This window comes from Marmota flaviventris, chromosome 6, assembly GCF_047511675.1.
Source record: "Marmota flaviventris isolate mMarFla1 chromosome 6, mMarFla1.hap1, whole genome shotgun sequence".
In the NCBI taxonomy this organism is placed as follows: domain Eukaryota; kingdom Metazoa; phylum Chordata; class Mammalia; order Rodentia; family Sciuridae; genus Marmota; species Marmota flaviventris.
The window spans coordinates 110,996,005-111,022,997 of record NC_092503.1 but is presented as its reverse complement, the minus strand read 5'-3'; the positions used below and the strand labels follow the sequence as shown (position 1 = coordinate 111,022,997).

At 47.4% G+C, this 26,993-nt stretch overlaps 2 protein-coding genes across 6 annotated transcripts; one reads left to right on the top strand and one right to left on the bottom strand.

Annotated features, from left to right (window-relative positions):
* The first annotated feature begins 8,196 nt into the window (after nt 1–8,196).
* Nucleotides 8,197–11,332, top strand: Gnmt (glycine N-methyltransferase). Its single transcript, XM_071613375.1, has 6 exons — nt 8,197–8,441; nt 9,497–9,624; nt 10,228–10,344; nt 10,550–10,692; nt 10,793–10,914; nt 11,003–11,332. The coding sequence occupies exons 1-6, from the start codon at nt 8,197–8,199 to the stop codon at nt 11,172–11,174; spliced, it is 927 nt and encodes a 308-aa protein (XP_071469476.1). The 3' UTR covers nt 11,175–11,332.
* Pex6 (peroxisomal biogenesis factor 6) lies at nt 9,150–23,815 on the bottom strand. 5 transcript variants are annotated; one of them, XM_027950487.2, is made up of 18 exons: nt 22,861–23,812; nt 20,233–20,396; nt 19,714–19,797; nt 17,150–17,252; nt 16,933–17,066; nt 16,151–16,262; nt 15,120–15,328; nt 14,500–14,695; nt 14,277–14,353; nt 14,000–14,132; nt 13,713–13,918; nt 13,526–13,587; nt 13,176–13,284; nt 12,569–12,685; nt 12,369–12,446; nt 12,093–12,232; nt 11,726–11,901; nt 9,150–9,606 (listed from the first exon to the last, which is right to left on the bottom strand). In XM_027950487.2, the coding sequence occupies exons 1-17, from the start codon at nt 23,746–23,748 to the stop codon at nt 11,765–11,767; spliced, it is 2,949 nt and encodes a 982-aa protein (XP_027806288.2). In that variant the 5' UTR covers nt 23,749–23,812; the 3' UTR covers nt 9,150–9,606; nt 11,726–11,764. The 5 variants fall into 5 exon arrangements, with proteins under 5 accessions (XP_027806288.2, XP_027806287.2, XP_027806286.2 ...); XM_027950486.2 differs by lacking the exon at nt 9,150–9,606 and adding an exon at nt 11,472–11,578 and having other exon boundaries at nt 22,861–23,811; XM_027950485.2 differs by lacking the exon at nt 9,150–9,606 and having other exon boundaries at nt 11,472–11,901; nt 22,861–23,811.
* Nucleotides 23,816–26,993: the final 3,178 nt, after the last annotated feature.

Sequence of the window (26,993 nt, the reverse complement as noted above, 5' to 3'; positions counted from 1 at the left end):
TTTGCTGTTACCTTACCAGCTCCCGCCTCCCTCCCACCTCCATCTGGCCCTGCCTATTCTTGAACCTTGTTCCCTGATGACCACAGTTGGTCACTTGTCTCTGTTTTTTTTTTTTTTTTTTGGTTCCAGGGATTGAACCCAGCAGTACTTAACCACTGAGCCATATCCCCAGCCCTTTATATTTTTTATCTAAAAGAGGGTCTCGCTAAGTTGCTTAGGGTCTTGCTAAGTTGTTAAGGCTGGCTTTGAACTTGTAATCTTCCTGTCTTAGCCTCCTGAGCCACTGCACTCAACCTGTCCCTTTGCTCTTCCTAATTGTTGCATCTAGGGGCTGGGGATAGAGCTCAGTAGGTAGAGTGCTTGCCTCACATGCATAAGGCCCTGGGTTCAATCCCCAGCACCACAAAATAGAAAAAAGAAAAAAAAAAAGATTTCCATAACTGACACTCTGGTCTTCCAACAATCCCTTGTTAACACCACGTTCTCCAGGACTGAGGAGGAACAGGAAGGTTGGCCTCTAGAGAAGAGGAGAGGAGGTATAGGTGCACCCCAGTTGTCTGCTGGGCAGGGATTCAGATAGTTGGTAGCAATAGTGATGGTAATTGTATACTGCTTTAGTTTTAATACTTACAACACACTTGGGTGGTGGTTTATGGTAGCCCCATTTTGTACAAAGAAGAGAAAGTGGGCTTAGGTCAAGTGATGTGCCAAAGGTCTTACTGTTAATATTGCTGGGACTCAGACTATGGTTTTCAGATTTTAAGTCCTTTGTCTTTCCACTATCCACAGCTGTCTGGACCCCTTCCCTCAATACCTGGTCCTAGTAGTATAATTCATATAACTGGTTTGTTTTTTTGACCTTGACCCACCACCACCACCAAGACTCTTGTAAAAGGAAAATAAGAGCAGAGCACTGTGGTGCACATCTATGACCCTAGAGACTGGGGAGGCTGAGGCAGGAGGATAGCAAGTTTGAGATCTGCCTGGGCAACTTAGTGAGATCCTGTCTCAAAAAATAAGGGCTGGGGATGTAGCTCAGTGGTAGAGCATATGCTAAGTGTGCACAAGGGCCTGGATTCAACTGCCCAGCACCACTAAAACGGAAAACAGGGAACAGTTATTGATGTTTAGAAGAAAAGAATGGGGAATGGCTGTCAGAGTGCCCTTAGCACGTGAGCACCCCCATCAACACGCCACACTCCTGGACTAGACCGAGTGGTAGGAGGGGATATACTGCTGAAGGCTCCTGAGAATGTGGGCCCCCTCTTCCAAGTTAGGGTCCCAAGGCTCTGTAGAGTGAAGCAAAGAAGCTTTTCTTCTCCCTGTTGAGCCTTGGAACAGGTCCTTGGAGGATGGTACTTTTGTGGTCTAGCCCCCACCTCTATCTTCAGGACTGATGTTCCCACTGTTAAAGGGGCTTGTGGACTGTGAGAATCCAGTCTAAAATCAGGTCCTGCCCTGAACTTTGTTCTGAGCATAGGAGATGGTTGGGAGTTGGGTAGGGGGCTTGCATGCTGAGCCAGGAGTCCATTTGTAGTTTGGTGTAATTTGTGTTGGTGACCAGTCTCTGGTTCCATTCTGCCACTACCCCATAGTACTTTAGTGCCTAGTTATGTCTGTCCCCAGAATGTCATTGATTCTTAAAGAAGGATGAAGCAAAGCCCTATCCACTTCCTGGGGTGTTGGCCCAGGGACCCAATCCAAGCCAAGGCCTGAGGGCAGGTAGCACTGGGACTTCTCTGTTCTTTGACCTGTGGCTACTGCAGGACTGCCTCCCATGGGCCAGGTTGTTGTACACTCTCCCCCCCCACCCAGCTCTCCCCCCAAGCCCATGTCAACAAACAGTCCTGAACCAGCCTAGAAGAGGCAGAAGGCAGAAATACCTGGTTTACCAGGTATTTCTTTTCTTTTCCCTACCACAAGAAGTCTAAAATTGGATATTACCTTCCAGTTTCTCACACCCCTTCCAATCCCATCAGTTAACTTGAGCTCAAATTAACCTCATTTTAGTGCTTATTTCACACCTGCAATCCCAGCAGCTTGGAGGATTGCAAACTTGAGGCCAACCTCAAGCAACTTAGTGAGACCCAGTCTCAAAATTTAAAAGTGGACTGGGGTTGTAGGTAATGATAAAGCACTCCTAGATTCAATCTCCAGTACCAAAAACCAAAATCTTATTAGAACAGGATTTCCTAAATACACATGGACACGAGCATCACTTGGAATGCTTATTTAGGTGGGCCCATTGCAGTGCTAGGTTGGGACCTAGCAGTCTTCAAGCTGAACAGATATCCCTTATAGTTCTTAAGATGAGACTGGCTAGGACCTACTTCACCTGCCCTAAGGGGGTAGGACTCCGGTGGGTCATGGTTTTGTCTTCAGAAACATGACTTGTCAGACACCAGAGTGTATTGATTTGACAGAGTGGCCCCATTAACCAGAACCACAAGGACTGATGGACAAAACACAAGGCCAATTCCAATTCAATGATTAGAAAAACCACAGGTGGTGTGAGAGGCATTGCTCAGGGGTACAGCACTTGCCTCAGTAGGTTAGATTCCCCAACACTACAAAAGATACTAATAAAGGAGCCATAGAACCAGACAATGAGGTCTCAGGGGTCCTCTTGGCTTCATCAGGGCATCTCCACACACTCACCCACCTTGCTCCAGTAATGGGGATTAAATTCAGGTCTTTGCACATGCTAGGTAAGTGCTCTACCACTGAGCTTCAAACCCCCACTCCAACCCTCCCTTCCCTGGCCCTTTTTATTTGTTGAGACAGGTCTAGCTAAATTGCCCAGGCTGGATTTGAAATTGTAATTTTTCTGCCTCAACCTCCAGAGTGGTTGGGATTATCAGCATGCACCACTACATCCAACATGTCTGGCCCATTGTATTTTGGGATATTGAAAGAAAACCCATTTTTCTTGATGGATGTGTGCCCATGCCCCCCTGGTTTATGGAAAGGTACTGTGTACCAATTCTATATTGGTACCCAGTATCATTCCATAAAATTAGCTGTATACTAGTTAGCTGTATACTAATTCTAGGGGCAAAAACCATAAGGAAACTTCATCAACATCCACTGAGAGTTTGGCTTCCTCTATTAAGGAGTTTCACTGGAATAGTAACTAACATTAGTAAGCATAATTTTTTGAGTGCTTACTATGTGGCAAACAACCTTAGGTGCTATTATTTTACGATTAACTCTTATTTTTACAGTAATTGAAGGAGGATGTAATCTCTATGAGGAAATGGGTTATTTAGTGATTTCTAGGAACTGGGAATTGAACCCAGGGCTTCATGCAACCTAGCAAATACTCTACCATTGAGCTACACCCCAGTCTGCATTTCTAAAAAGCTTAACCATCGGTATTTAAACAAGGAATATTTAGCCTATCTCAAATAAAATGAAAAAGGCTGGGGGTGTAGCTCATTGTTAAGGTATCCCTAAATTCAATCCCCAGTAAGTACCAAGAAAAAATAAATAAATTTCTTCTTTATCAGTATCAGTGTGGCCTTTCACCTCTATTTTTTGGGGGTTGGGGTAGGTTACTGGGGATTTAATCCAGGGGTGCTTTACTACTGAGCCATATCCCCAGCCCTTTTTATTTGAGACTGGGTCTCACTAAGTTCATCAAGGAACTTGTTGAATTGCTAAGGCTTATCTCGAACTTGCAGTCCTCCTGCTTCAGTCTCCCAAGTTGCTGGGTTACAGGTGAGCGCCAAAGCACCCAGCCTTTCTCCTCTAAATTGTGTGTGTGTGTGTGTGTGTGTATATTTTTGGGCTAGTTTTAATCAAAGAGCTCCATAAGCCGAGGGCACAGTGGTACATACTAGTCTGTAATCCCAGCAACTTGGGAGGCTGAGGCAGGAGAATGGCAAATTTGAGACTAGCTTGGGCAATTTAGGGAGACTCTGTCTCAAAATATAAAATGGGTTGGAGGTGTACCTCAGTGGTAGAGCACCCCCATGTTCAATCCCTAGTCTTACAAGAGATAAATAATTTAAATTTTTCATTTTAAAAACTCTAGTATAATAAAATTAACAGCAATAGGTCTATTTTTCCTTGAAATTTTACTTCTTATATATTATTATTATTATTATTTGGTGCTGGGGATTGAACCCAGGGCCTTGTGCATGAGATGTATGCACTCTACCAACTGAGCTATATCCCCAGCAAAATTTCACTTCTTATAATCAAATTTTTAAAAATATTTTTATTAGGGCTGGAGATGTGGCTCAAGCGGTAGCGCGCTCGCCTGGCATGCGTGCGGCCCGGGTTCGATCCTCAGCACCACATACAAAGATGTTGTGTCCGCCGAGAACTAAAAAATAAATATTAAAAAATTCTCTCTCTCTCTCTCTCTCTCTCTCTCTCTAAAAAAATATATATATATTTTTATTAGTCATTCATGGATCTTTATTTTATTTATTTATTTATATGTGGTGCTGAGTATCGAACCCAGTGCCTTGCACATGTTAGGCGAGTGCTCTTCTACTGAGCCCCAGCCCCAACCCTTATAATCAAATTTTTGTTTAACAGCTTTAGCTTGTCAATTTATAATCAAATTTAGCTTGTCATTTTAGAGCCAAATAATTATTTTCCTTTTGGCTCTGGGTAAAATACATATCAAATTTATATAAAGAAATTATCGGTGAGAAAAACTTTTTAGTTTGAGTAAGTCCCATTTGTTGATTCTAGTTATTAACTTTTGTGCTATGGGTGTCCTATTGAGGAATTTGGAGCCCGACCCCACCGAATGTAGATCGTAGCCAACTTTTTCTTCTATCAGACGGCGTGTCTCTGATTTGATATCAAGCTCCTTGATCCATTTTGAATTCACTTTTGTGCATGGCGAGAGAAAGGGATTCAGTTTCATTTTGTTGCATATGGATTTCCAGTTTTCCCAGCACCATTTGTTGAAGATGCTATCCTTCCTCCATTGCATGCTTTTAGCCCCTTTATCAAATATAAGATAGTTGTAGTTTTGTGGATTGGTTTCTGTGTCCTCTATTCTGTACCATTGGTCCACCTGCCTGTTTTGGTACCAGTACCATGCTGTTTTTGTTACTATTGCTCTGTAGTATAGTTTGAAGTCTGGTATCGCTATAAAAAATGTGGCATTTATACACAATGGAGTATTACTCTGCATTAAAAAATGACAAAATCATAGAATTTGCAGGAAAATGGATGGCATTAGAGCAGATTATGCTAAATGAAGCTAGCCAATCCCTAAAAAACAAATGCCAAATGTCTTCTTTGATATAAGGAGAGTAACTAAGATCAGAGTAGGGACGAAGAGCAGGAGAAGAAGATTAACATTTAACAGGGATGAGAGGTGGGAGGGAAAGGGAGAGAGAAGGGAAATTGCATGGAAATGGAAGGAGACCCTCAGGGTTATACAGTGGAGGGGGTAGAGAGAGAGGAGGGGAGGGGAGGGGAGAGGTGGGGAGGGGGGATGGTGGAGGATGGGAAAGGCAGCGGAGCACAACAGACACTAGTATGGCAATATGTAAATCAATGGATGTGTAACTGATGTGATTCTGCAATCTGTGTATGGGGTGAAGGTGGGAGTTCATAACCCACTTGAATCAAAGTGTGGAATATGATATGTCAAGAAATTTGTAATGTTTTGAACAACCAACAATAAAAAATTAAAAAAAAATAAATAAATTATCGGGCTAGGGATGTGGCTCAAGCGGTAGCGCGCTCGCCTGGCATGCGTGCGGCCCAGGTTTGATCCTCAGCACCACACATACAAAAATGTTGTATCCGCCGGAAAAAAAAATATTAAAAATTCTCTCTCTCTCTCTCTCTTTCTGACCTGTACGTATAGATCAGTGATAGAGGTCTTGCCAGCATGTAGAAGGCCCTGGATTTGATTCCCAGCACTGCACTCAGCCCCACACACAGCCAACCCCATAGAATAAGGTGTATATTATGCTGTGATGCTGCCCACAACTGAGGATAATTCTATGTTTCTTTCCTTTGTCTTTTCTTTCTTTTTCCTTTTTTTAAATTTTTGGTACCAGAGATTGAACCCAGGGGTGCTTAACCACTAAGCCACCTCCACAGCCCTTATTTGATTCTGTGTCTCACTAATTTATTTAGGGTCTTGCTAAATTGCTGAGGCTGTCCTTGAACTTGTGATCCTCCTGCTTCAACCTCCTGAGCCACTGAGATTACATCTTTTTATTTATTTATTTTTAGTTGAGCATCTCAATATGTCATCCAGGCTGTTCTTGAATTCCTGGGTCCAAATGATCTTCCAGCTTTAGTCTGAGAAGTAGCTGGGACTACAAGTACACAACATGGTGCCCAATGAGGAGAATTTTTTCAGGATGAGATTTGAAAATAAAGTTAAGAGGTGGTAGAGTGCATTTTCCCCAGAATATTCTGATAAAAGAATGACTATGGGCTTACTTGAAATTACCCAATACAATATCTTTCTAAGCCTGTTCTCAGAGAGTTCTCTGTAAGGTGAACATGAGCCCAAGGCTTCTTTGTTTGGGCCTGGGCAGGTCCATTTGGGACTGTCTCTGTGCCAGAATTAGAAAGTTAGGAATGCTTACACAGTCTTTGGGGTTCCTCCAATTCTGCAATTCTGACAAGTAAAGATAAGGGAAGGAGGCTTCTTTGTTCTCTCATCCCTAACTCACTTTTTCTGAGGCTGGAACAACCAATGCAGATGGATTTGATTTTTCTCCATTTCTTACAAGGATTTGCTCAGTTGTGGCTCCTGGAATCTACCTAAGTCTGAGGTCTTGTCCTTGGGCGAGAAATCTGGGAAACCTTCTGCTCTCCGGAGGAAATGGGGTATGTAGATTAACCAAACCAAACCAAAGGACCAATTTATAAAGTGACAATAAGTAGTATAATAAATAATAAAGGCACCAAGCCCCTACCACTCCTGACCCCAAACTTCTCTCTATAGGCCCCTGTGGAAAACAGATGGTCCTTAGTGTGCAATTTTTTTGTGTGACACAGGGTTTCACATTATTGCTCAGCTGGCTTTGAACTCCTGAGCTCAAGGGATCCTCCTGTCTCGGCCTGCTGAATAGCTGGAACTAAAGGCAGGTGCCATCACACACACAATTTTTTTTGGGGGGGTGGGTGGGTGGGAGTGGGGATTGAACATAGGGCTTCCCAGCATGCTAGGCAAGGCTCTACCATTGAGCTGCACCCCCAGACTCCCAACTTTATATATATATATATATATATATATTTTTTTTTTTTCCCAATGAACCTTTATTTATTTATTTATTTTTAATGCGGTGCTGAGAATTGAACCCAGTGCCTCACACAGGCAAGCTCTTTACCACTGAGCCACCACCCCAGCCCCCAGATTCCAGACTTTTGAGAAAGGGTAGGGCTAACTTGCCCAGGCTGGCCTTGATCCTCTTGCTTGTAACCTCCAAAGTAGCTAAGTTTACAGGCATTTGACACTGTGCCTGGCTAGCAAGTGGTCTTTTTTTTTTTTTAATATATATATACTTTATGACTTTATTTATTTTTCATATGGTGCTGAGGATGGAACTCAGTGCCTCACCCGTTCTAGGCAAGCGCTCTACCACTGAGTTACAGCCCTAGCCCCAGCAAGTGGTCCTTTAGAAGAGTGCTCTGTAGGCCACAAATTGGAAGGACCAGACTCCTCCACTGTAGGAGGCTCTGGGGGAAAAAAGCTGATGCTGTCATCTATGTTAAAGGCACACTTGCTTCCAGGTGAGTGAGGATGATTTTAGGGTAGGGCCCTGCTCTGCCTTTGTACTTTCATGGACAGTCCGCATTATCCTAGACTTCAAACGTCTTCCCTGCCCTGGCTTGCTAGTCCCTTCCAGATGGACATTCCTTCCTTAGATATGCTAATTTCTTCCCTCCCAGGGCGCTGGCCAATCCTGCCTTATGGGACTCTTTCCGATTTAGGTAGGGGTGGAGTGAGCAATCTCACTGCTCCGCCCTCTCCTGGCACAGCCCCCCGCCACGCCCCACGACCCCCGGATTAGGTGGGCAAAGGGTCAAAGAGTGGTCTCATGGTGGGGATTGCAGAGGGCTCGAAGAGCGGGATCCAGGATTGCGATGCTGAGCCCTCCTGCGGGCAAGGACAGACCGGGCGTAGAGCCCACCAGGGGCGTGTCCCCATGCTCACCTGCCATTGGCCAGGTGGGGCCGCCGAACACAGCCTAACTATAAATGCGGAGCTGGAGGTTGCCGAGCCAGGCTTGGCGAAGGATGGTGGACAGCGTGTACCGAACCCGCTCTCTAGGAGTGGCGGCCGAAGGGATACCGGACCAGTATGCGGACGGGGAGGCGGCGCGCGTGTGGCAGCTCTACATCGGGGACACCCGCAGCCGCACCGCCGAGTACAAGGCGTGGCTGCTCGGGCTGCTACGCCAGCATGGCTGCCAGCGGGTGCTCGACGTAGCTTGCGGCACGGGGTGAGCCCCAACTGGGGCTGGGGAGTGGGGACGAGGGACTGGCTGTGCCCGGACAGGTGGGCTGCCGGACCGACTGGGCACGTTGGGGCGGTCCTCACCTGCCGGACTTGGGCAGGCGCAGGATGGACGCCAGGGCTGCGGCTATATGCTTCCCCCGGCAGAATGGGCACCTCAAGTGCACCAGTATGCCAAGAGGGAAGAAGGTGTGTGGGAGACTCAGAGCAAGAGAGGGTGGGCGGAGTAGTGAGGGTGCATGGCGCAGAGCAAGAACTGAGCTTTGGGGCCAGGCCAGATCCTTGGCTCCAGCGTGTTTCTCCTGTGATGGCCTTGGGCAGCGTTAACAGTTAACATTTGTTCAATATTTGCACGTGCCAAGCGCAGTGCCAGGAGCTTTTCAAACCCTCACAAAACCTCATGAGGTAAGTATGATAATTCTCCAGTTATTACTGGAGAAACTAGGCCCTATAGAAGGAAAAGTTCCCCAAGTAGTAGAGGGAAGATACAAACCCAGGTGATTTAGGGTCTGGTCTATGTTCCAGACCAGCATGCTACATATACTGCCTGTGGTGAGCCAGTTTCCTACCATCTACCTCACAGGATTGCCGAAAGGATTAATGCACATTTGTAGTGCCTAGCTCTGACAAGGTGCTTTAAAATGAAAATTACTACCCAGTGATAAAAAAACAAACAAACAAACAAAACAACAACAACAACAACAAAACAGATTTATTCCAGATTTGGTAGGACATGCTTCTAATCCCAGGTATTTGAAAGGCTGAGGCAGGAGGATCAAAAATTCAAGGCCAGCCCGGGCAACTTAGCAATACACTGACTCAAAAAATAAAAAGGTCTGGGGATATAGCTCAGTAGTATAGAACCCCTAATTACAATCCACAGTACAGATTTCTGGGGTCATTTTAGGTCAATGGGGAGGGTCTGGGAGAAGAGGCAGAGAAATAGACTCTGAAGAGTTGAGGGAAGTGCCTTGCGCAGGGCTGCCTTGGCATCCTAGACTCTCCTGTTTTTCTTGGCCTCCCATCCCTGGCCCTGCTCAGGGTGGACTCCATCATGCTGGTGGAAGAGGGTTTCAGTGTGACGAGTGTGGACGCCAGTGACAAGATGCTGAAGTATGCACTTAAGGAGCGCTGGAACCGACGGCAGGAGCCTGCATTTGACAAGTGGGGTATGTAAACCTAGCCAGGCCTTCCTGACGACACTCCCAGGAACACTGGTCTCTCTTCCCTGAGCTCCTTTACATGGGGTGGTTTGGGGTATTTTGTTTTCCTCAGGAGATAACAATGTTACTGTCATTTTCCTAAAGACAGGCTTAAGTATCAGAATGAACTACTGGGGTCAAGAGCTAGTTTGTTTCTGGTGCTGGGGTTGAACCCAGGGCCTTGGGCATGTTATGCATGAGTTCTACAAAGAGCTGTACTTGCAGTACTCCCTACCCTTTTTGAGATGGAGTCTGTTGCCCAGTCTGGTCTTCCTTGCCTCCAGCCTGCTGAGTAGATGATTCTACAGGTGTGCATCACCACACCTAGCTCTGAAAGGCTAGTTTTAACTACTTATAGCATCTTGTCCCTCTTCCCAAATAAAAATACATAAACAGAGAGCCCCTGTTCCCCAAAATGGCTCTCCCCTCTCTTCTTAATCTCCAAGTTCCTCTAACTGGACGGGGACTCTGTGTTTTGAAGAAGAAAGTGATGGAGAATTGCACTTGGCGGAGGTGGACAGTGCAGGTACCATGATGCCACTCTAATTCCTTCCCCTTCTTGGCCCCCAGTCATTGAAGAAGCCAACTGGATGACTCTGGATAAAGATGTGCCCCGACCAGCAGGAGGTGGCTTCGATGCAGTCATCTGTCTTGGAAACAGTTTTGCCCATTTGCCAGACTGCAAAGGTGAGAGGTGTGATCTTGGGCACGTCACTTGCCTTGAGCTCTACCCCTTTCCACAGACTCCTGGGTGCCTGCTCCCCTGACAAAGATGACTTTGCCTTTTGGCCCCTCTGCCTTGGCACTGGCATCTGGGAGGGGAGAAATAGGAGGGAGAATGGTGCCAGGGGCCCTGTCCAGATGGAGCCTCTCTGCCCTTGCTGGAGTCCAGGTGACCAGAGTGAGCATCGGCAGGCACTGAAGAACATTGCAAGCATGGTGCGGTCAGGGGGCCTGCTAGTCATTGATCATCGCAACTATGACCACATCCTGAGCACAGGTTGTGCACCCCCAGGGAAGAACATCTACTACAAGGTGTGGTCCACCAGGGAAGGGCAGGCCCCAAATGGAAGGTGTGAGCCTGGGGTCCTCTGGCTCCATAGTGGGTTAATGTAGCTTACGCCACTGCCTATAGAGTGACTCGACCAAGGACATCACGACATCAGTGCTAACAGTGAATAACAAAGCCCACATGGTGACCCTGGACTACACAGTGCAGGTGACGGACGCTGGCCAGGATGGTTCTCCTAGCTTCAGGTACTGCTTGGCCTGGCAGGGGTGAGGTAGTAGTGGGGAAAGCTTGAGGCCACTGGTCCTCATGGTTGATGGGGGGCGCCTGTTGCAGTAAATTCCGGCTCTCCTACTACCCACACTGTCTGGCGTCCTTCACGGAGTTGCTCCAAGCAGCCTTTGGGGGCAAGTGCCAACACAGCATCCTGGGTGACTTCAAGCCTTACAAGCCGGGCCAGACCTACATTCCCTGCTACTTCATCCACGTGCTCAAGAAGACAGAATGAAGATGGTCTTGCCTCCCATGATCCCCTGCCTAGGTACTCCAGGCTCTGGGAAGGTAGGGATCCATGGCCCCATACCAAGCCCAACCCTAGTACAGAGACACTGCAGTTGAGGTTCATGGATGTGGGTTCAGGCAAAAAAAAAAAAAAAGAATAAACAATACAATTTGTGCCTTTTAATTCCCTAAGTCTTGTGTTTATGTCTGAAGGAACAGGCCCCCAGAGTGCCCGCGCCCACTTCCCTAGGCTCACTCCTCCCACAACCTTGCTCTTCCCCACTCCAACTTTTCACAACACCAGCAGAGGTCAGCATGTACTTTATTTTCTGCCATAAATGACTTCAGGGCCAATCCCCGGATAGATAGTCCCTGGCCCTCCTCAGCAGGTGGGCCCATCTTAAAGCTGGCCTGGAAGGAGGGGCAAAGAGGAGACATTGGAGTAAGGCCACACTGCACCCAGGGTGTCTCCTGGAGGGAGGCAGCCTTCAGGGGGGTCAGCATAGCCTGAAGAGGAACCCTTTCGTCTCAGGTCTCTCTGAGAGGCCATCTAGGTACCTTTTGCCAGTATGGGCAGTCCCAGGCTGCAGGCAGCTCCTAGCAGGCAGCAAACTTGTGCTGGATGTGCTTGTAGCGGAGCAGCTCCTGCTCACTGACTGAGGGTTGCAAGCGGGTGGCGGCCTGTAGCAGGTCCTCCATGGTAAGCAACAGTGCTGAGCTCGCCAATTCCAGCCCTAAGAGGTGACAAAGGGAAGTAAGGCAGTTTCCCACTGCAGAACAGAGGCTGTGTTCTATACCTCAGCAGAGAGCCCTGTGGGAGGTACCTTCCTGCTCAGAGTCCCCCAGATGTCCCTTCTCTAAAATCCCAGAATGACTTGTCTCTGCTAGCATTCTGGTTGACCTCCCAGGTTGTTATGTGGCTCACCTTCCTCCAGGTTGTGAACCTTGCGTTTGAGTGCAGTTGTCATGGCATCAGAGCAAAGAGAATAGAGGTCTGCCCCCGTCAGTTGGGGAGGGCAGCAATCCAGCACATTCACCAGGCTCACGGAGGGCTCTAGCTTGAACCTGTGTGGGTACACCAGAAACATTAAATGGTGCCACTTCCTTCCTTGAAAGCCACTGCTGACCAGCTTATCTTGCGCATTACATGCATCCCCTAACTGCCCAAACCCTTTGGGAGTCTTTCTCAAATAGTATGTACTTGCGTGTGATGGCACTTAGGACACGAAGCTGGGAGGCCCGATCCTCATTTGCCCCCACAAACACCAGCTTGTCAAACCTTTAGGGAGAGAGGTGGGTAAAAGTGTCAGGGAGGTCAGCCAGGAGGGATGAAGGAAGTACAGAATTCGATGGAAGGATAATTCCAATGGGCCTGGTGAAGGTCAAAGCAAGGGTGCCCACCTGCCAGGCCGTAGAAGGGCAGGGTCCAAGAGGTCTGGTCGGTTGGTGGCACCAATCACAAACACATCCCGAGTGCTATGAAGTCCATCCAGCTCAGCCAGTAGCTGAGACACCACCCTGTAGAGGAGGAAGCAAAGGCAGAGAGTCCTTGGTCCAGATCAGACTCTGCCCCTGCCTGTCGCGCTGCTTCTTACAGTCTGCCTCAACAGGGCCCTCTGCTCAGCTCTGTCCTGAATACCCTTCCATGTAAGCCCCCATTCTCTTCGGTGTTCCACACCCAACTCCACGACTCCTTTTAGCTTCCATTATATTATCTCAGAACTGAAAGGGCAGGCCAGACATGGTGGCACATGCCTGTAATTCCAGCAACTTGGGAGGCTGAGGCAGGAGGATCACAAGTTCTAGACCAGTCTCATTAATTCAGCAAGACTGTCTCAAAATAAAAAGGCCTAGCAATGTAGTTCAGTGGTAAGGCACCCCTGGGTTAAATCCTGGGTACAAACAAACAAGAAAAAAAAAAAAAAAATTCAAAGGGTAAGAACTTCTGTCTTGGGGCTCTGAAGACTGCTACAACCTGTCTCACATCCCTCCTACTTTGGGCCTCCACCTGTCCATCACTCCTCCAGAGTCTCCACTTCGCCCCCGGCTGGGGGCCAAGGAATCCAGTTCATCAAAGAAAATGATACATGGAGCAGCAGCCCTGGCCCTGGAAAAGACTGAGAGAGGAGCTCACAGAAAGGGGAGTGGACCTCAGGAGGACTTGATCAGGGAAGAAGGGGAGGGATCCAGGGTCTAATAATTCAGCTCTGGCACTGAAGATACTAGGTCCCCCTGGGCAGGAACCCAACTTGTGGAAAGGAAGACTAGGAATGACCAGGATTAGCCTAAGGAGGGGAGTGGCACAGGAGCCATTAGGGTTTAGGAAGGACCAGAAGCTCTACCTCTCATCCGGCTCACCTTCTCGTACATTTTCCTCACTTTGGCCCACGTACATGTTGATGAGTTCTGGCCCCTTCACACTGAACCAGAGGATGTGAGAAGGTGAAACAGGTCCCACAGTTTGACCTCTCAGGTATCCCCTTCTGCTCCCCAACCCACCACAGCACCTCACCCAACTGCCATCCCTTCCAGGCCCCTTGCCCACCTGAGGAAGGTAAGGCTGCATTCAGTGGCTACTGCCTTGGCAAGGAGGGTCTTGCCTGTGCCAGGGGGCCCGTGGAGCAGGAGGCCCGAACGTCTTAGGCCCAGGCTCAGGAGCTCAGGGTGCTCTAGAGGGAGCTGGATGGTCTCCAGAATCTCCTTTTTCACCTCCTGTAGCCCGCCCACATCATGCCAGGACACTGAGGGAATCTAAGACACAGAAAGCAGGCTGTTGGGGATGTCCAAGTGGAGGAAGCACCTTCCCCACCTCTGAGGAGCTGGAGTCTCCACCTTGGGTGCTCCCACAGCCTGGGAATGAGCTGTCTGAAGTTGCTCCAGTGCCTGCCCAAAGTCCTCAGCCAGAAGGGGGAAGCCAGCAGCGCACAGCTCCCCCTCATCCTCCTCGCTCCAGCTGCCTGCCACACTGCAGAGAGACACACAAGAGGCCTCTGGAGGGCTGCACTTAAGGCTTCATCCCTGTCAGTTCCCATGTCCTTCTTTTCTCACCAGCCCCTCCCCTTAAATTTCCTCTTCCTGTCTTCTCCCTCCTGTGCTCCACTCCCCTTACCCTGAATTCTTGATCCTGGTGCAGGCTGCTCGGCTGCTGTGAGTCAGAAGGGCATAGAGATCTCCTACCACAAAGCCCTAAGGAATCACGCGAAAGGACACATGAGCAGGGCAAGTAGCAGGAACCTTTGTGGGGCTGGTCCCCCAGCTGGAGCCAAGGCCTTGGGGTTCCTACCCTAATGCACAGGGCATCGGGGCTGAGTTCTATCTATGTTGATACTCACTGCACACCGCCGTGCTAGCTGGGCCAGGTTCACCTCTTGGCCCAGGGGCAGGTGGGTGGTGAGGGCCTGCAGGATGCTGAGCCGTTGCCCCTCTGAGAGCACAGGCACCTCTAGCTCATGAGGAAATGCTGTCTGCACATCAGCAGGCAGGTCCTGGGCCCGGCTTGTGGTGGCCACAACCATCAGGGGAGGGCAACTGCAGACGGGAGTGGGCACTGAGAGTGACAATGTGCCTGGCAGCTCCTGGGCACTGCCTTGTCCTAAGACTGGTGCAGAAGTACAGGGGAAGTGGGGTGGGTGCTGGAATGGGGTATGAAGATGAGTATCACCCAAGTGTTCCTGGATGGGAATCTACAGAAACAGCCTGAGAGGACTTGTGCTTCTCCCTCCACAAGGGGAGCTCACAGAGGGGAGAGGCTGTATTTTCGCTTCAGCCTAGTGTCCCCCTCCAATACGAAACCACAATCTTCCCCCTGAACACCCCAAAGACCCTTAGCTTAGGGTAGCCAAATGGGCAGATTGCTGGAAGCCACAGGAGGGTGAGAAAAGACTGAAAGGCTAAAGAGAATTAAGAGGACAGGGGCCTCAGATCTACAGCAGATCCTGCTCTGCATAAATACCTGCTTAGGGGGTCCTCATTGAGGAGGAGGTGACGCAGTGTGGCCACCACACGGGCATCCTCACCCAGCCCATCACGGTCCCGGCCCAGAAGATCCACAGCTGTCAGCAATAGCACTACAGGCCGGCAGCGGCGTGCCTGGGAGAAGGTGGCCTGAAGTTTTGCCTCCACAGCCCCACTGCTGTCTGCACAGAGGCTGGAGCAGGGCACCTAGGAAAGGGGTGTCAATGGTCTATGAGCAAGGGCAGGCATGACTGAGACAGGGAGGTGGGGAAAGGAGAAACTAGAGGACACAGGTCATCTTTACTTGGGAGGGCAGGGATGGGCAAAGGAGGGTTCAAATTCTACTATTTCTCCCCTCTCCCCCAACCCTTTGTACTGAACATTAAACCCAAGGAGCTCTACCACTGAGCTACATTCCCAGCCCTCTTTATTTGGAGACAGGGTTGCTGAGTTGCTGAGGCTGGCTTCAAGAACTTGTGATCCTCCTGCCTCAGCCTCCCTAGATGTGTGACACCCAATCCGACATGGCAGACGTTTCTTTGTATGGCTATACTAGGTTAAAGTCTCCCATTTTCTCCCTTTTAGGGAGTTGGAGGTTGAACCCTTGATCTCAGGCATACTGGAGTAGCACCCCACCACTTTACTACATCCCTAGTCCAAGGTTTACTTTTTAACCCAACCCATTCTGTGGACTATCCACCATAATCTTAAAAACACTTCCTACTTCTTTTTTTTAAAAATATTTTTTTTTAGTTGTAGATGGACACAATACCTTTATTTAATTAATTTATTTTTATGTGGTGCTGAAGATCAAATCCAGTATCTCACATGTGCTAGGCAAGCACTCTACCACTGAGCTACAACTCCAGCTCAAACACTGCTTTCTTGAAAGGACTCTCAAGAGATGAACATTGTGGGAATATGCTGTGGCCACTAGGCAAAGTTGTTAGAGCCAATGGTCAACAGAGGAAGACAAGAGGAAGAGGGAGACAGACTCTGGGCTGGGGAGGGGAAGCAGTTAGGGTTCACCTTCAGAAAGTGGAGCCCAAGGCGACTACAGGCAGCTGCGACTGCTGTTGTCTTCCCACTGCCTGGTGGGCCCCGTAGAAGGACACAGCCAGTTCCTGTCAGTAGGGATCCCCTACAACCAGAGAAGACATTTGTTTCCTCCATTCTGTTCAAATGTCAGAAGCCCCAGTAACCCAGGGACCCTTGGATCTCAAAAGCAGATACGCTATTTGTCTCTCCTTAGGTCTTGCCTCCAGCTCTATCTCTATGATGAGGCCATATATCCCACACCATCTCTGGTGTTCTGGAAGGGGCATGGAACTTATCCAGCAGCCAAAGACTAACTCTCTTTGGTCAGCTGTGCCTTCAATAGCGTCTGGCTTATCATGTATGGTCTGAACTGAACTGAGAGGCACCAAGAAGGGATCTGGGTCTATACTCAAGACACTTGTATTAGGAGCTGTGTCCCTCAGGGCCAGGGTGGTGAAGGCCAGGATGACCACTGAGTTCCCCAAGAAGGGAGCCTCAGAGACGACTGCCCCTGCTGGAGACTCTTCCTGCACAGACAACCTTGGAAAATGGAAATTATTTTAGCAAAGAACACAGAAAGGACAGGGCTGGTGGCCTGCAATCGGTGTGAAGGCTTCCACTCTGGGGAGAGCATTAGGAATCATCTGTCTTGGGCTGGGGTTGAGCGCTTGCCTTGCATGCGGGAGGCACTGGGTTCGATCCTCAGCACCACATAAAAAAATAAATAAAACCAAGCTAGGAAATTCATACCCTGTGGCTGTGGCCTCACTCACCCTGGCTGAAGGCGCGGCTTCAGAGCAGTACAAAGCTCAGTCACCAAGGGCTCCAGACCCGGAGGAGACAAGCTATTCCAGAGAGTGGATTCTCCTGAAGGAAGCATTGGGACAGGGCTCAAGGTAGAACCCACCTGTGAAAGGCAGGAGGAAGTGTTAGGTTCTAAACATTCATTCTACCCCCTATACCAGGTCTACTCCCACTCCTAGGCCTCACCATGTATAAGGAGGTATGGGTGGTATCAGCCAAGTAAGCCCTGATTGGTTCATCTGGAGCATCCCCAATTGTTTTCTTCACTTTAAAAAACATTTCCCGCCACCTGAAGGAAAGAGCCCAATGAACCCCAGACCTGGAGCCCATGTACTCCCTTTCCCAAGGACAGATAGCTTTCTCAAACATAGAGGACAAACTCAAGACAATATAAATAAGAGCCCTGAGATGAGGCAGGGAGTATGGGAGTAGGGGGAAAGGAAAGCAGATGGTCTTTCTTATTTCCTGGACTGGATCATATTTTTTTTTTTTTGGTACTAGAGACTGAACCCAGGGGTGCTTTACCACTGAGCCACATCCCCAGTCCTTTTGTTATATTTTATTTAGAGATAGGATTTTGCTAAGTTGCTTAGGGCCTTGCTAAATTGCTGAGGCGGCTTTGCCTCCTGTCTCAGCCTCCTGAGACAATGGGATTATAGGTGTGCACCACCGCACCTGGCTAACCTGGCTTCTTCAAGGTCCAATCAGGGTGCAAATTCCTTTGGTCACACTATCCAACAGATGCCAAGCTTGGAAGCAAAGGGGGTGGGTGGGAGTGGCTCATGGTAGAAGGGAGTAGCATAGCAAGTTCATGTACTAGACCATATGGTCTATTAGACTATAGGGGAAACTATATGCTAGGGATGAAACCCAGGCCTTTCAGTGTGCTAGGGAAGAATTCTACCACTAAGCATCCCCAGTCCAGAAAACTGTATCTTACTGTAACTAGTTAAATAAGTGATAGGGGCTTCTAAAGTGTAGAACCTCAATTAAGGCAAATACCTTGAGTTGGAACGCATATTGGAAACATTGCCTAGGAAAGTGAGGAAGGAAGGCACTGGTGTGTGTGTGGGGTTAGGGTACCACCTTCCTTGGTTGTAAAGTAGTTAGATCACCTTAAGGAGAATGGCCAGACTCTGGAATCTATTTGGGTTGTGTTCCACCCAGAATGCTGGATGGGTGGCAATGAAACTGGCTCCCATGTGACCTGGTTCTGGGAAGTGCAACACAGGAGAAGCTGAAGAGGTGCCACTAACAGTGGAATTCCTTGCCAGGCAGGCAGCTCAGGGCCCTCTCAGGGGTTCCCTTAACAAGCCTAGTGTGGCTTGTTAATACTAATTTCTATCTGTCCTTAGGCCACCTTCCAAAACCCTGCTTGACTGGGTGCCTGCTTAGGGGGAAGACAAAAGTCCAGGAACAGAAATGGCTCACTGGTCTATCACAGAAAGTTCCAGTGCTTGTTTTCTTTTGAAAGTACAAAAGGTGGGAATTCTGTAGTTTTCCTATAGCTTATAAGCATTTGCTAGATTTAAGAGGAGAGACACAGTTAGAAAGTAACCGATAAATGCCAGTCAGCATTTCCTGCCAGGATTTAATCTGGGAAACCTCAAAGTGGTACCATGGAGCCTAAATGAAGTTACACAGGGCATTACCAGGCCCTTCATCTGGGCACCACCATCCTGAAACTGGGTGCACGGAACACCAGACAGAATGAAGCATAGATATTGACCAAGGATGAACCAGGCACTCCAGACAAGGTGTTGCTTTTGACAGAGGACAGGCTGGCTGGGCCAGAGACCTTATGCCTGATGGCTCTCAGGGTTGGGTTAGTGTACCTATCAGTTGTGTTCTCCTCCTAGCACTAGAGGAAATTAGTCCAATCAATAAAGGGACTACCTGGGGTACAGAGCTAGACATCTTCCTCCCTTCACATAAGGCAGAAGCACTCTTGTTTGTTGCTGGGAATTGAACCTAGGGCCTTGTACATACTACACATGTACTACTGCACTGAGTTATACCACCACTGCTTCTCAAATTTTTTTTTTGAAATTTTTAAATTTTATTTATTTGTATGTGGGGCTGAGAATCGAACCCAGTGCCTTACACATGCTAGGCAAGCGCTCTATCACTGAGCCACAGTCCCAGGCCCCTTCTCAATTTTTTTACCTCCCCATTTTTACATGGGACTTCAGTGGTCAGAAGCAACAGGAGAACAGAAAAGCTGGATATCTGACTTGGGCTCTTGGCTAAACTACGTTCTACCTCTAATTCTCTGAGGGTAGGCCTCTCCAGCTCAGCAGCAATCCCTTTGTCCCGTTTTCTGAGATAAGGTTGTGAAGCAGCATGTGCACACTTGACGGGTTAGGGCAAAAATCAAAGTCTGTGTATCCTTATGTTGAAATATGAGCAACATGGCCTGAGTCCTGGCCCAAACAACACTGTTGAGAAGGAAAAGGAAGGAATCCCATCTTGGTCAAGTCATTAGCAGCCCCCCACCCTCCCCAGTCCTGGGAACTCAACTCAGGGCCTTGCCCATGCCAGGCAAGGCCTAGGCTGTGGTTCTTAACTTTTTTTCAGTCATACACCCGTTTGGGAACCCAAAGAATTTTTTTCCTCTACAAAAAAAAAAATGTACCCAACAACAAAATATTCTTAGGCACAAATTATTACATATAATTTTGGGGGGAGAGGATTATAGAATTGCACCTAGGTTGCAAATCCCAGTTATAAAATAGGAGGAAGCTGCATACCTGGGCAGCTTCTCTGGATTTCCTTCCAGGATCTCGACTTGCCCGAACGTTGGCACACACAGAACATCCCCTTCCTGTACCACCCTGAAACACAGTCGTGGCCTTGGTCAGCTACCAGTGGAGTCATAAGCATGTGCTTACCACATTTCCCCATGCGCACTCCCAACATATAGACTACTTCTTAGGGATCTACTGCTCACCAGAGATTAGCAAATTTACCAGAGAACAAGCAGACGTAGACCAAGCTGGGGAAATGGAGGGGAGACTAGAAAGGGGGAGCAGAGATAATGAGAGAGCAGGCTACTGGCTCTTTTGGAGTGCTCTTTGATCAAACAGGTTTCTTAGTTCATAATGTCCAAATTCACCTTATGATTCAGATTTCTATTGTCTGCCTTACACAATGAGAATACAATATGCCTAAAAATGGCTTCTTTCAACCAGAGGGGTTACCTGGATAGGTAGAAGAGGCAAGTGATGAGGCTGAGATGCTATTTTCCTTAAAAGGGGTAGGCAGCTAACCTGGGTGTCTGAAAGTGCTGGTAAAGAGCATGGTCATAACTTCCATTAGTGCTGTAGTGGGGAGAGGACACAATTTCGATGTGTAACTCTCTGGCAAATGGAGGCCTAGGCAGCAATGAGCAGCTTCCTTTGTCTTCGGGGGTGATGGAGCCTTCCAAGTATCTCTATTAGAGAAATAATCACCACTTTATAACTTTCTCCCAAAGAGTCAGGCCCTGTCCTACTTAGCAGCCACAGACTTGTCGGAGGTGGGGCCTGAGGTAGCAGAACTAAACACCTCTGTCTGCTTTCTTTACATTTTTCTTATTACTCAATCATAGATTTGGGTATACTATTTTTTATATTTATTTTTAGATCTGGGTTTAATATTTTTTTGTGGTGCTGGGGATTGAACCCACAGCCTTGTACATATGAATCAAGCACTCTACCAACTGAGCTATATCCCCAGCCCCCTAAACACCTCTGTCTTCCCTAGAAGATAGAAGCCTTTCCCTCTAATGAACACCAGGAAGCTCTTTTCCAGACTCTGCATCCAAAAAATTCCCCAGTAAAGACAATCTTTCTGGCCCACATCCAGTAAAGTGACAAAGACAATTATTCCCACAAGTCCTTTGAATGACATTAGGCAACCAATGGGATTGATATTAAGTGGACTGTGGGAAAAAGACATGATCTTAATAAAGTTGAAAGAATTGGTTCAGCTGAATGAGCTCCACTGTGAATACTCTAGTAGATTTTCCCCATTGAGAAGGAATCCACATCTCCCATTTATGTATATCTTCTTGTCCTGCCATCTCATAGTTTTTGTTTTTACAATATTAGGATTGAATCCAGGGCTTTGTACATGCTGGGCAAATGCTCTAAACTGAGGCTCATACCCTCTGCCCATCCCACAGTATTAATTAACCACTCTAGCACTGTCCAACAGAACTTTCTGCAATGATGGAAATATTTGATATCTACATGAGGTGACTGAGCATTTGAAGTATGGCTAAATAAAGAACTGAATTTTTTACTTTAGTTTTAAGTTTAAAGAACCACAAAGTGGCTAGTGTCTTCCATACTGGACATCACCAGTCTAAAACATATGTACAGATGCTTAATTAAACGTTAAATTATATTTTTCTTTTTTTTTTAATATTCATTTTTGGATACCTTTTATTTATTTAATTTTTTAATATTTATTCTTTTAGGTGTAGATGGACACAACACAATGCCTTTATTTTTATGTGGTGCTGAGGATTGAAACCAGGACCTCACATGTGCGAAGTGAGCACTCTACCGCCGAGCCACAACCCCAGCCCAAAACTATATTTTTCTAAGTACAACTGTCGTCTTCTTTTTATTTATTTATTGTTTTTTTAGTTGTTGATGGACCTTTATTTTATTTATTTGTATGTGGTGCTGAGAATCAGACCCAGTGCCTTATGCATGCTAGGCAAGCGCGTTACCACTGAGCCACAATCCCACTATATCTTTATTTTATATTTATGTGGTGCTGAGGATCAAACCCAGTGCCTCATGCGTACTAGGCAAGCACTCTACCACTGAGCCACACTCTAGCCCCTACAACTGTCTTCTTGAAGTGAAGGCAGAAACCAATATATTTTTCAATATATTTAATGAAATATTAAAGTTGACCAGGTTGGGAGCAGTGAAACATGATTGTAATCCCAGTGATTTGGGAGGCTGAGGAAGGAGGATTGCAAGTTTGAGGCCAGCTTCAGCAATTTAGTGAATCTAAGCAACTTAGTGAGACACTCGTCTCAAAATAAAAATAAAAAGGTCTGGGGATGTAGCTCAGTGGTAAAGTGGCTCTGAGTTCAATCTCTAGTACCAAATTAAATTAATTAGTTATGTTAAACACTAGGCACCGGAGATTAAAAAAAAAAAAAGGAGTCCTTTCCTTCAAGGAATTTACAACAATAATATAATTAGAGATTAGACAGATTATGTAATCAACAAGGCAGAAGATAAATGCACTAAAAAAAAAAGGTACGAAATGCTACTGGAGTAAGAAATAATGTTAAATTTGTGGTAGCGAGATTATGAAAGTCTATGAAGAGGTAGCATTGTTAGGTAGGGCTAAAAGATGTAGGAAAGGATGGCAGGATATTAACAGAAGGAGCTAAAAAAGGAAAGCATTTGAAGTCAAGGATAAGCATAAGGGCTGGGGTTATGGCTCAGTGGCAGAGCACTTGCCCTGCACATGTAAGGCACCCGGTTCCATCCTCAGCACCACATAAAAATACATAAACGAAATAAAGATATTGTGTCCATCTATAACTAAAAAATAAAAAGATTAAAAAAAAGAATAAACATAATCAAAAGCACTGAAACACTATCCAGTACAACACTGAATACATTGCAGTAATCCAATAAATAGCTGATTAAACTGAGCAGATTAATATACACACCTGTCAATTGATCGTGAACTTCATTTTTCACCCGAAAAGCTGAAAACCCTTTCCATGCACCACTACGCTATGATATTTTGACTGAAGAGAATGGATAAACAAGGCTAAGAGACATTAACAGTTCAAGGTGGTAAAGGGCGGGGAAAATAAATACAAGTCTAGTCTTCAATTCAGTTAAGAAAGAAAAAAAGGATAAGGAAACACTCCTCACCTGAATCTTGAGCTCTCCCACGTCCATGGGGTCACAGCCGAGATTAAAAGCCAGAGTGGCAGGCACGAGAGCCGTTCGGTCAGCGAGCGGCTCTGCCAGCTGCACGGAGCTGGGTCCCAGTCTCTCAGACAGGTCCCAGCGAGGCTGCAGGACCTGCACCGTGGCTAAGTGCGGCTGAGAAGTGTTCGATAACTCTCCGGCCCGGGTTACCCACACCCATTCGCCCTGGAAGAGGCTGAGACCACGGAGACAGCTCCGGCTCACCCCCAGTGCATCTCCAGTCCCTCCCAGAACTCCTCGGAGTTGCCGGACTGTGCCGGAAACAGCGAAGGAGGACACCACCGGCGGCGGCGGGGGCGGGGGCCGGCTATTATCCCCAGTCCCTGGGCACAGTCTGTTCCGCCCGCGGAGCTCAGTTACAGCCAGCCGCGTCCCCGGGCCCAGCAGCCCTTGCAACACCGGCCGCGTCTCCAACACCCGGGGCCCCGGCACCGGCAGGGTCTCTCCACGCCTCACTAGCAGAGGACCGACTCGTGGTCCGAGCCCAGGCCCCGGTGAGGTGCCAAGCAGCGCCCAGCCCAGGGCCGGGGGCCGTCGCACGGGCCGCGCCCGCACCTGAGCCCCGGGTCCCAGTGCTAGGAGCCGCAACAGTGCGCGGCTAACCAGCAGCTGCGGGGGCCCAGGACCTTGCTCCTCAGTCTCAGCACCTGGCCGTTCCAGGGCAGCCACTAACAGAGCCGGCCCTGCTGGACTCTCTCCTGCAGGCCGAAGGGCCAGAACCAGGCCCAGCCCCGCCGCAGGCCATGGGTCCCCGGGCGGCAGCAGTACTACCAAAGGGGACGTCTCGGTCGGGAAGGGTTCCAGGACGCGCAAGACAGCCAGCACCATGGTGATTAGAGATCGACCAGGAGAGCCAACTAGTACGGCTTCCGGAGCTTGCGAACCGGAAGATTAGGCGACGCAAGTGCTGCTTCCGCTTCGGTTAAAGGCGGTGTGAGGAAAATGGGAGGGGCGTCAGGTGCCCGGAGCAAGCTCTGAGAGGTTGCTCTGCTCCTCGGGAAGATCCCGACCATCCCTCGATGGCAGTAACCATAATCACCCTGTGCGCATGCGCCCTGTGAACCAGTGTTTACCAGGATTTGCCTTTGCCTTGGAGGGGAGTAACCTCCTCTCAACTGCTATGCCCGTTAGCATATTCTAAATAGTTTACTGACTGATCAGCGAGCGGCCTGGGACTGACTAGTGCTGGGAGTTGTAGATGGAATGTTTCAAAAGAGTCCACTCCTCTGTAGGAATTCTTACACTTTGCTCTATGCAGCTGTAGGCATTGAAGTTTGAGGGTTGTAGAGAATATTGTTGGAGGGAGTGGTAGGATTATAAAACTGTCTCAGACATGCTTATAGGTACGCAGTGACTGCTGGCTGAATTACTATATGTGATTCATGTAGCCCTGGAGTGCTTGGTGCCGCCACACCTGTTCCAACACATCCTACACAAAACCCACATTCCAGCACTTCTTGTCCTGTTCTTTGTCCTGTCTTTCTATTCCCACCAAACTTGAAGACAAAACAGCTTCCCTTCCCCCCCCCCCCCCGCACCAATTCTTGGAGACCCTTTGCTATTTCTATCCTGGAGGAGGGCAGGCAGCAGAACTGGGGGAAGGGAGGGGTTTGAGACTTCTGTCACGACTACTGAGTCAATAGCCTGCTTTCTACTTGTGCTGTTAGAGTCCATCCTTATCTTTATTCGTACAGTGGTAGGCCACATTTCCAATATATTATCATTTATAATCAATGGATTAGATGGTGGCGGTCTCTTCTCTCTGAACGTTGTGTTCTCTTTCAGCTAGTGCCCAGCTTTCTCCTTGAGACTACATCTTGAGGTAGTCTATTTTGAGTAGCATATATTTCTGAAAACCTAAAAGTCAAATACTTGAAATTGCCCATTCCTACTTTTTTGTTGTTGTTTTTCAGGATTGAACTAGGGCACTCTGCCACTGAGCTACATCCCCAGCCCTTTTTATTTTATTTTTTTATTTTGAGACAGGGTCCTGCTAAGTTACCCAATCTGGCCTTGAACTTGTGATCCTCCTGCTTCAGCCCCAGAGTCACTGGGCTTACAGGCATGTGCCACCATGCTCCACAATTCCTACATTTCTTTTAAATATTTATTTTTTAGTTGTAGTTGGACACAGTATCTTTATTTTATTTTTATGTGGTGCTGAGGATCGAACCCAGGGCCTCCCACGTGCTAGGTGAGCGTTGTACCACTGAGCCACAATCCCAGCCCCCACAATTCCTACATTTTATTTATTTATTAATATTTATTTTTTAGTTTTTTAGGTGGACACAATATCTTTATTTTATTTTTATGTGGTGTTGAGAATTGAACTCAGGGCCTCACGCATGCTAGGCAAACGTGCTACCACTTGAGCCATATCCCCAGCCCCAATTCCTACATTTTAAAAACAGCATACAAGAAGGTGCTAGGAATCTGGATTCACATAGTTAAAAGTTCCCATTTGGTAGTCCTAGTCCTACTATCTGTGGCTCTGTCCCCTGCCTCCCAGAGGGATCAAAGACTGGGTAATGGATTGCGCCTGTATAAGACATGTCTGTTTTGTACAGTAGAACGTAAGCTCTAGGCCTCAGGACTATGGTGTTCCTTGAGGCCTTGGGCATAGACAAATACATCTGGTATCTTGTCTATATCAGCCCTCATGCAGACACAAATGCCCATCCATTAATAAACATCTTCTCACCCAGGCTTTTCCCCAACAAATAATTGACATGCAATGGAAACTTTGTGTTGCCTTGAGATCATTACTTATTAAAGTCAAATACTATTTCTGTAAGCTAGCTAGGATCCTACATTTGTTGTCTTCATTTCTTTAGCTTTTGTTCACACTTCAACCCATTATAAACTTCTTTCTATGCCTCTAAAACTTCCATGGCAAAAATCACCAGTAACCTCCTAACTGCAGGATCAAGTTGTTGCTGTTCAATTTTTATCTTACTCAGTCTTCCTGTGACCAATCCTCTTTTACTTCCCTTGCCATTATGACACCAGTTTTCTTCTTATGTCTTTGACCACTTCTGGAAGCCATCCTTAGCTCCTCCCTTTCTGATACTGTCTCCCCACAATCCAATGAATCACCAAATCCTGTTGAATCTACACATTTTCCAATCCCAACTTCTCTTCTCCATCCCTATGATCACTGCCTTTAAATGTTACTATCCCTGGGCAAGTTTTATTTATTTATTTTGCAGTGCTGGGGGAAAGTAGCACCTCCTTCATGCTGGGCAAGCATCTATGACTGAACCTCTAGGCCCAGAGATTTACTCTCCATAGGTTATTCTTCTTGGGTCTTCTCCAGGGTGATTCATTCTTTCGTTCTTTCTTTCTTTTATGGGGTATGTGTGTGGTACTGGGGTTCAAACCAAGGGCCTTACTCTATCATGGAACTATATCCCAGCCCTCCCAACCCTTTATAGTTTTTTTTTTTTTGGTACCAGGGATTGAATCCAAGAGCAATTAACCCACTGAGTCACATCCCCAGGATCTTGCTAAATTGCTTAGGGCCTTGCTAAGTTGCTGAAACTGGTTTTGAACTTGTGATCCTCCTGCCTCAGCCTTCTCAGCAGCTTCAATTCCAGACATGCACCAACATGCCAGTTTTTAGTTTTATCTTGGGGTAGAGTCTCGATATATTGCTCAGGCTGGCCTCAAATTTGCCATCCCTCTGCCTAAAGATCCCTAGTAGCTGGGATTACAAGCCCCGTTTCTTTTTCTTTTTTTTTTAATATTTATTTTTTTAGTTTTATATGGACACAATATCTTTATTTTATTTTTATGTGGTGCTGAGAATCGAACCCAGTGCCTCACGCATGCTAGGCAAGCACGCTACCACTTGAGCCACATCCCCAGCCCTATTTTATTTATTTATTTATTTTATTTATTTTTTCCTTTTGCAGTGCTGGGGATTGAAACCATGGCCTAACTAACACATGCCAGACAAGTGCTGTAACAATGAGCCACATCCCCAGCCTAGGACTAGTTTCTTAATATAGTCAGTCAGTTACCAGAGTAGCCTCTCTGAACTATTCCTCCTTGCCACTTCAAGGTTCGTGCAC

Bases quoted from the DNA above. Each gene is read 5' to 3' on its own strand.
- Gnmt (XM_071613375.1), top strand. From the start codon at position 8,197: ATGCGGAGCTGGAGGTTGCCGAGCCAGGCTTGGCGAAGGATGGTGGAC. The intron at 8,442-9,496 runs GTGAGCCCCAAC...GGCCCTGCTCAG, and splicing joins GACGTAGCTTGCGGCACGGG to GGTGGACTCCATCATGCTGG. The intron at 9,625-10,227 runs GTATGTAAACCT...CTTGGCCCCCAG, and splicing joins GCCTGCATTTGACAAGTGGG to TCATTGAAGAAGCCAACTGG.
- Pex6 (XM_027950487.2), bottom strand. From the start codon at position 23,748: ATGGTGCTGGCTGTCTTGCGCGTCCTGGAACCCTTCCCGACCGAGACG. The intron at 20,397-22,860 runs GTGAGGAGTGTT...TTTCTCTAATAG, and splicing joins TGGGAGAGCTCAAGATTCAG to AGATACTTGGAAGGCTCCAT. The intron at 17,067-17,149 runs GTGAGGCCTAGG...TGCCTTTCACAG, and splicing joins CCCATACCTCCTTATACATG to GTGGGTTCTACCTTGAGCCC.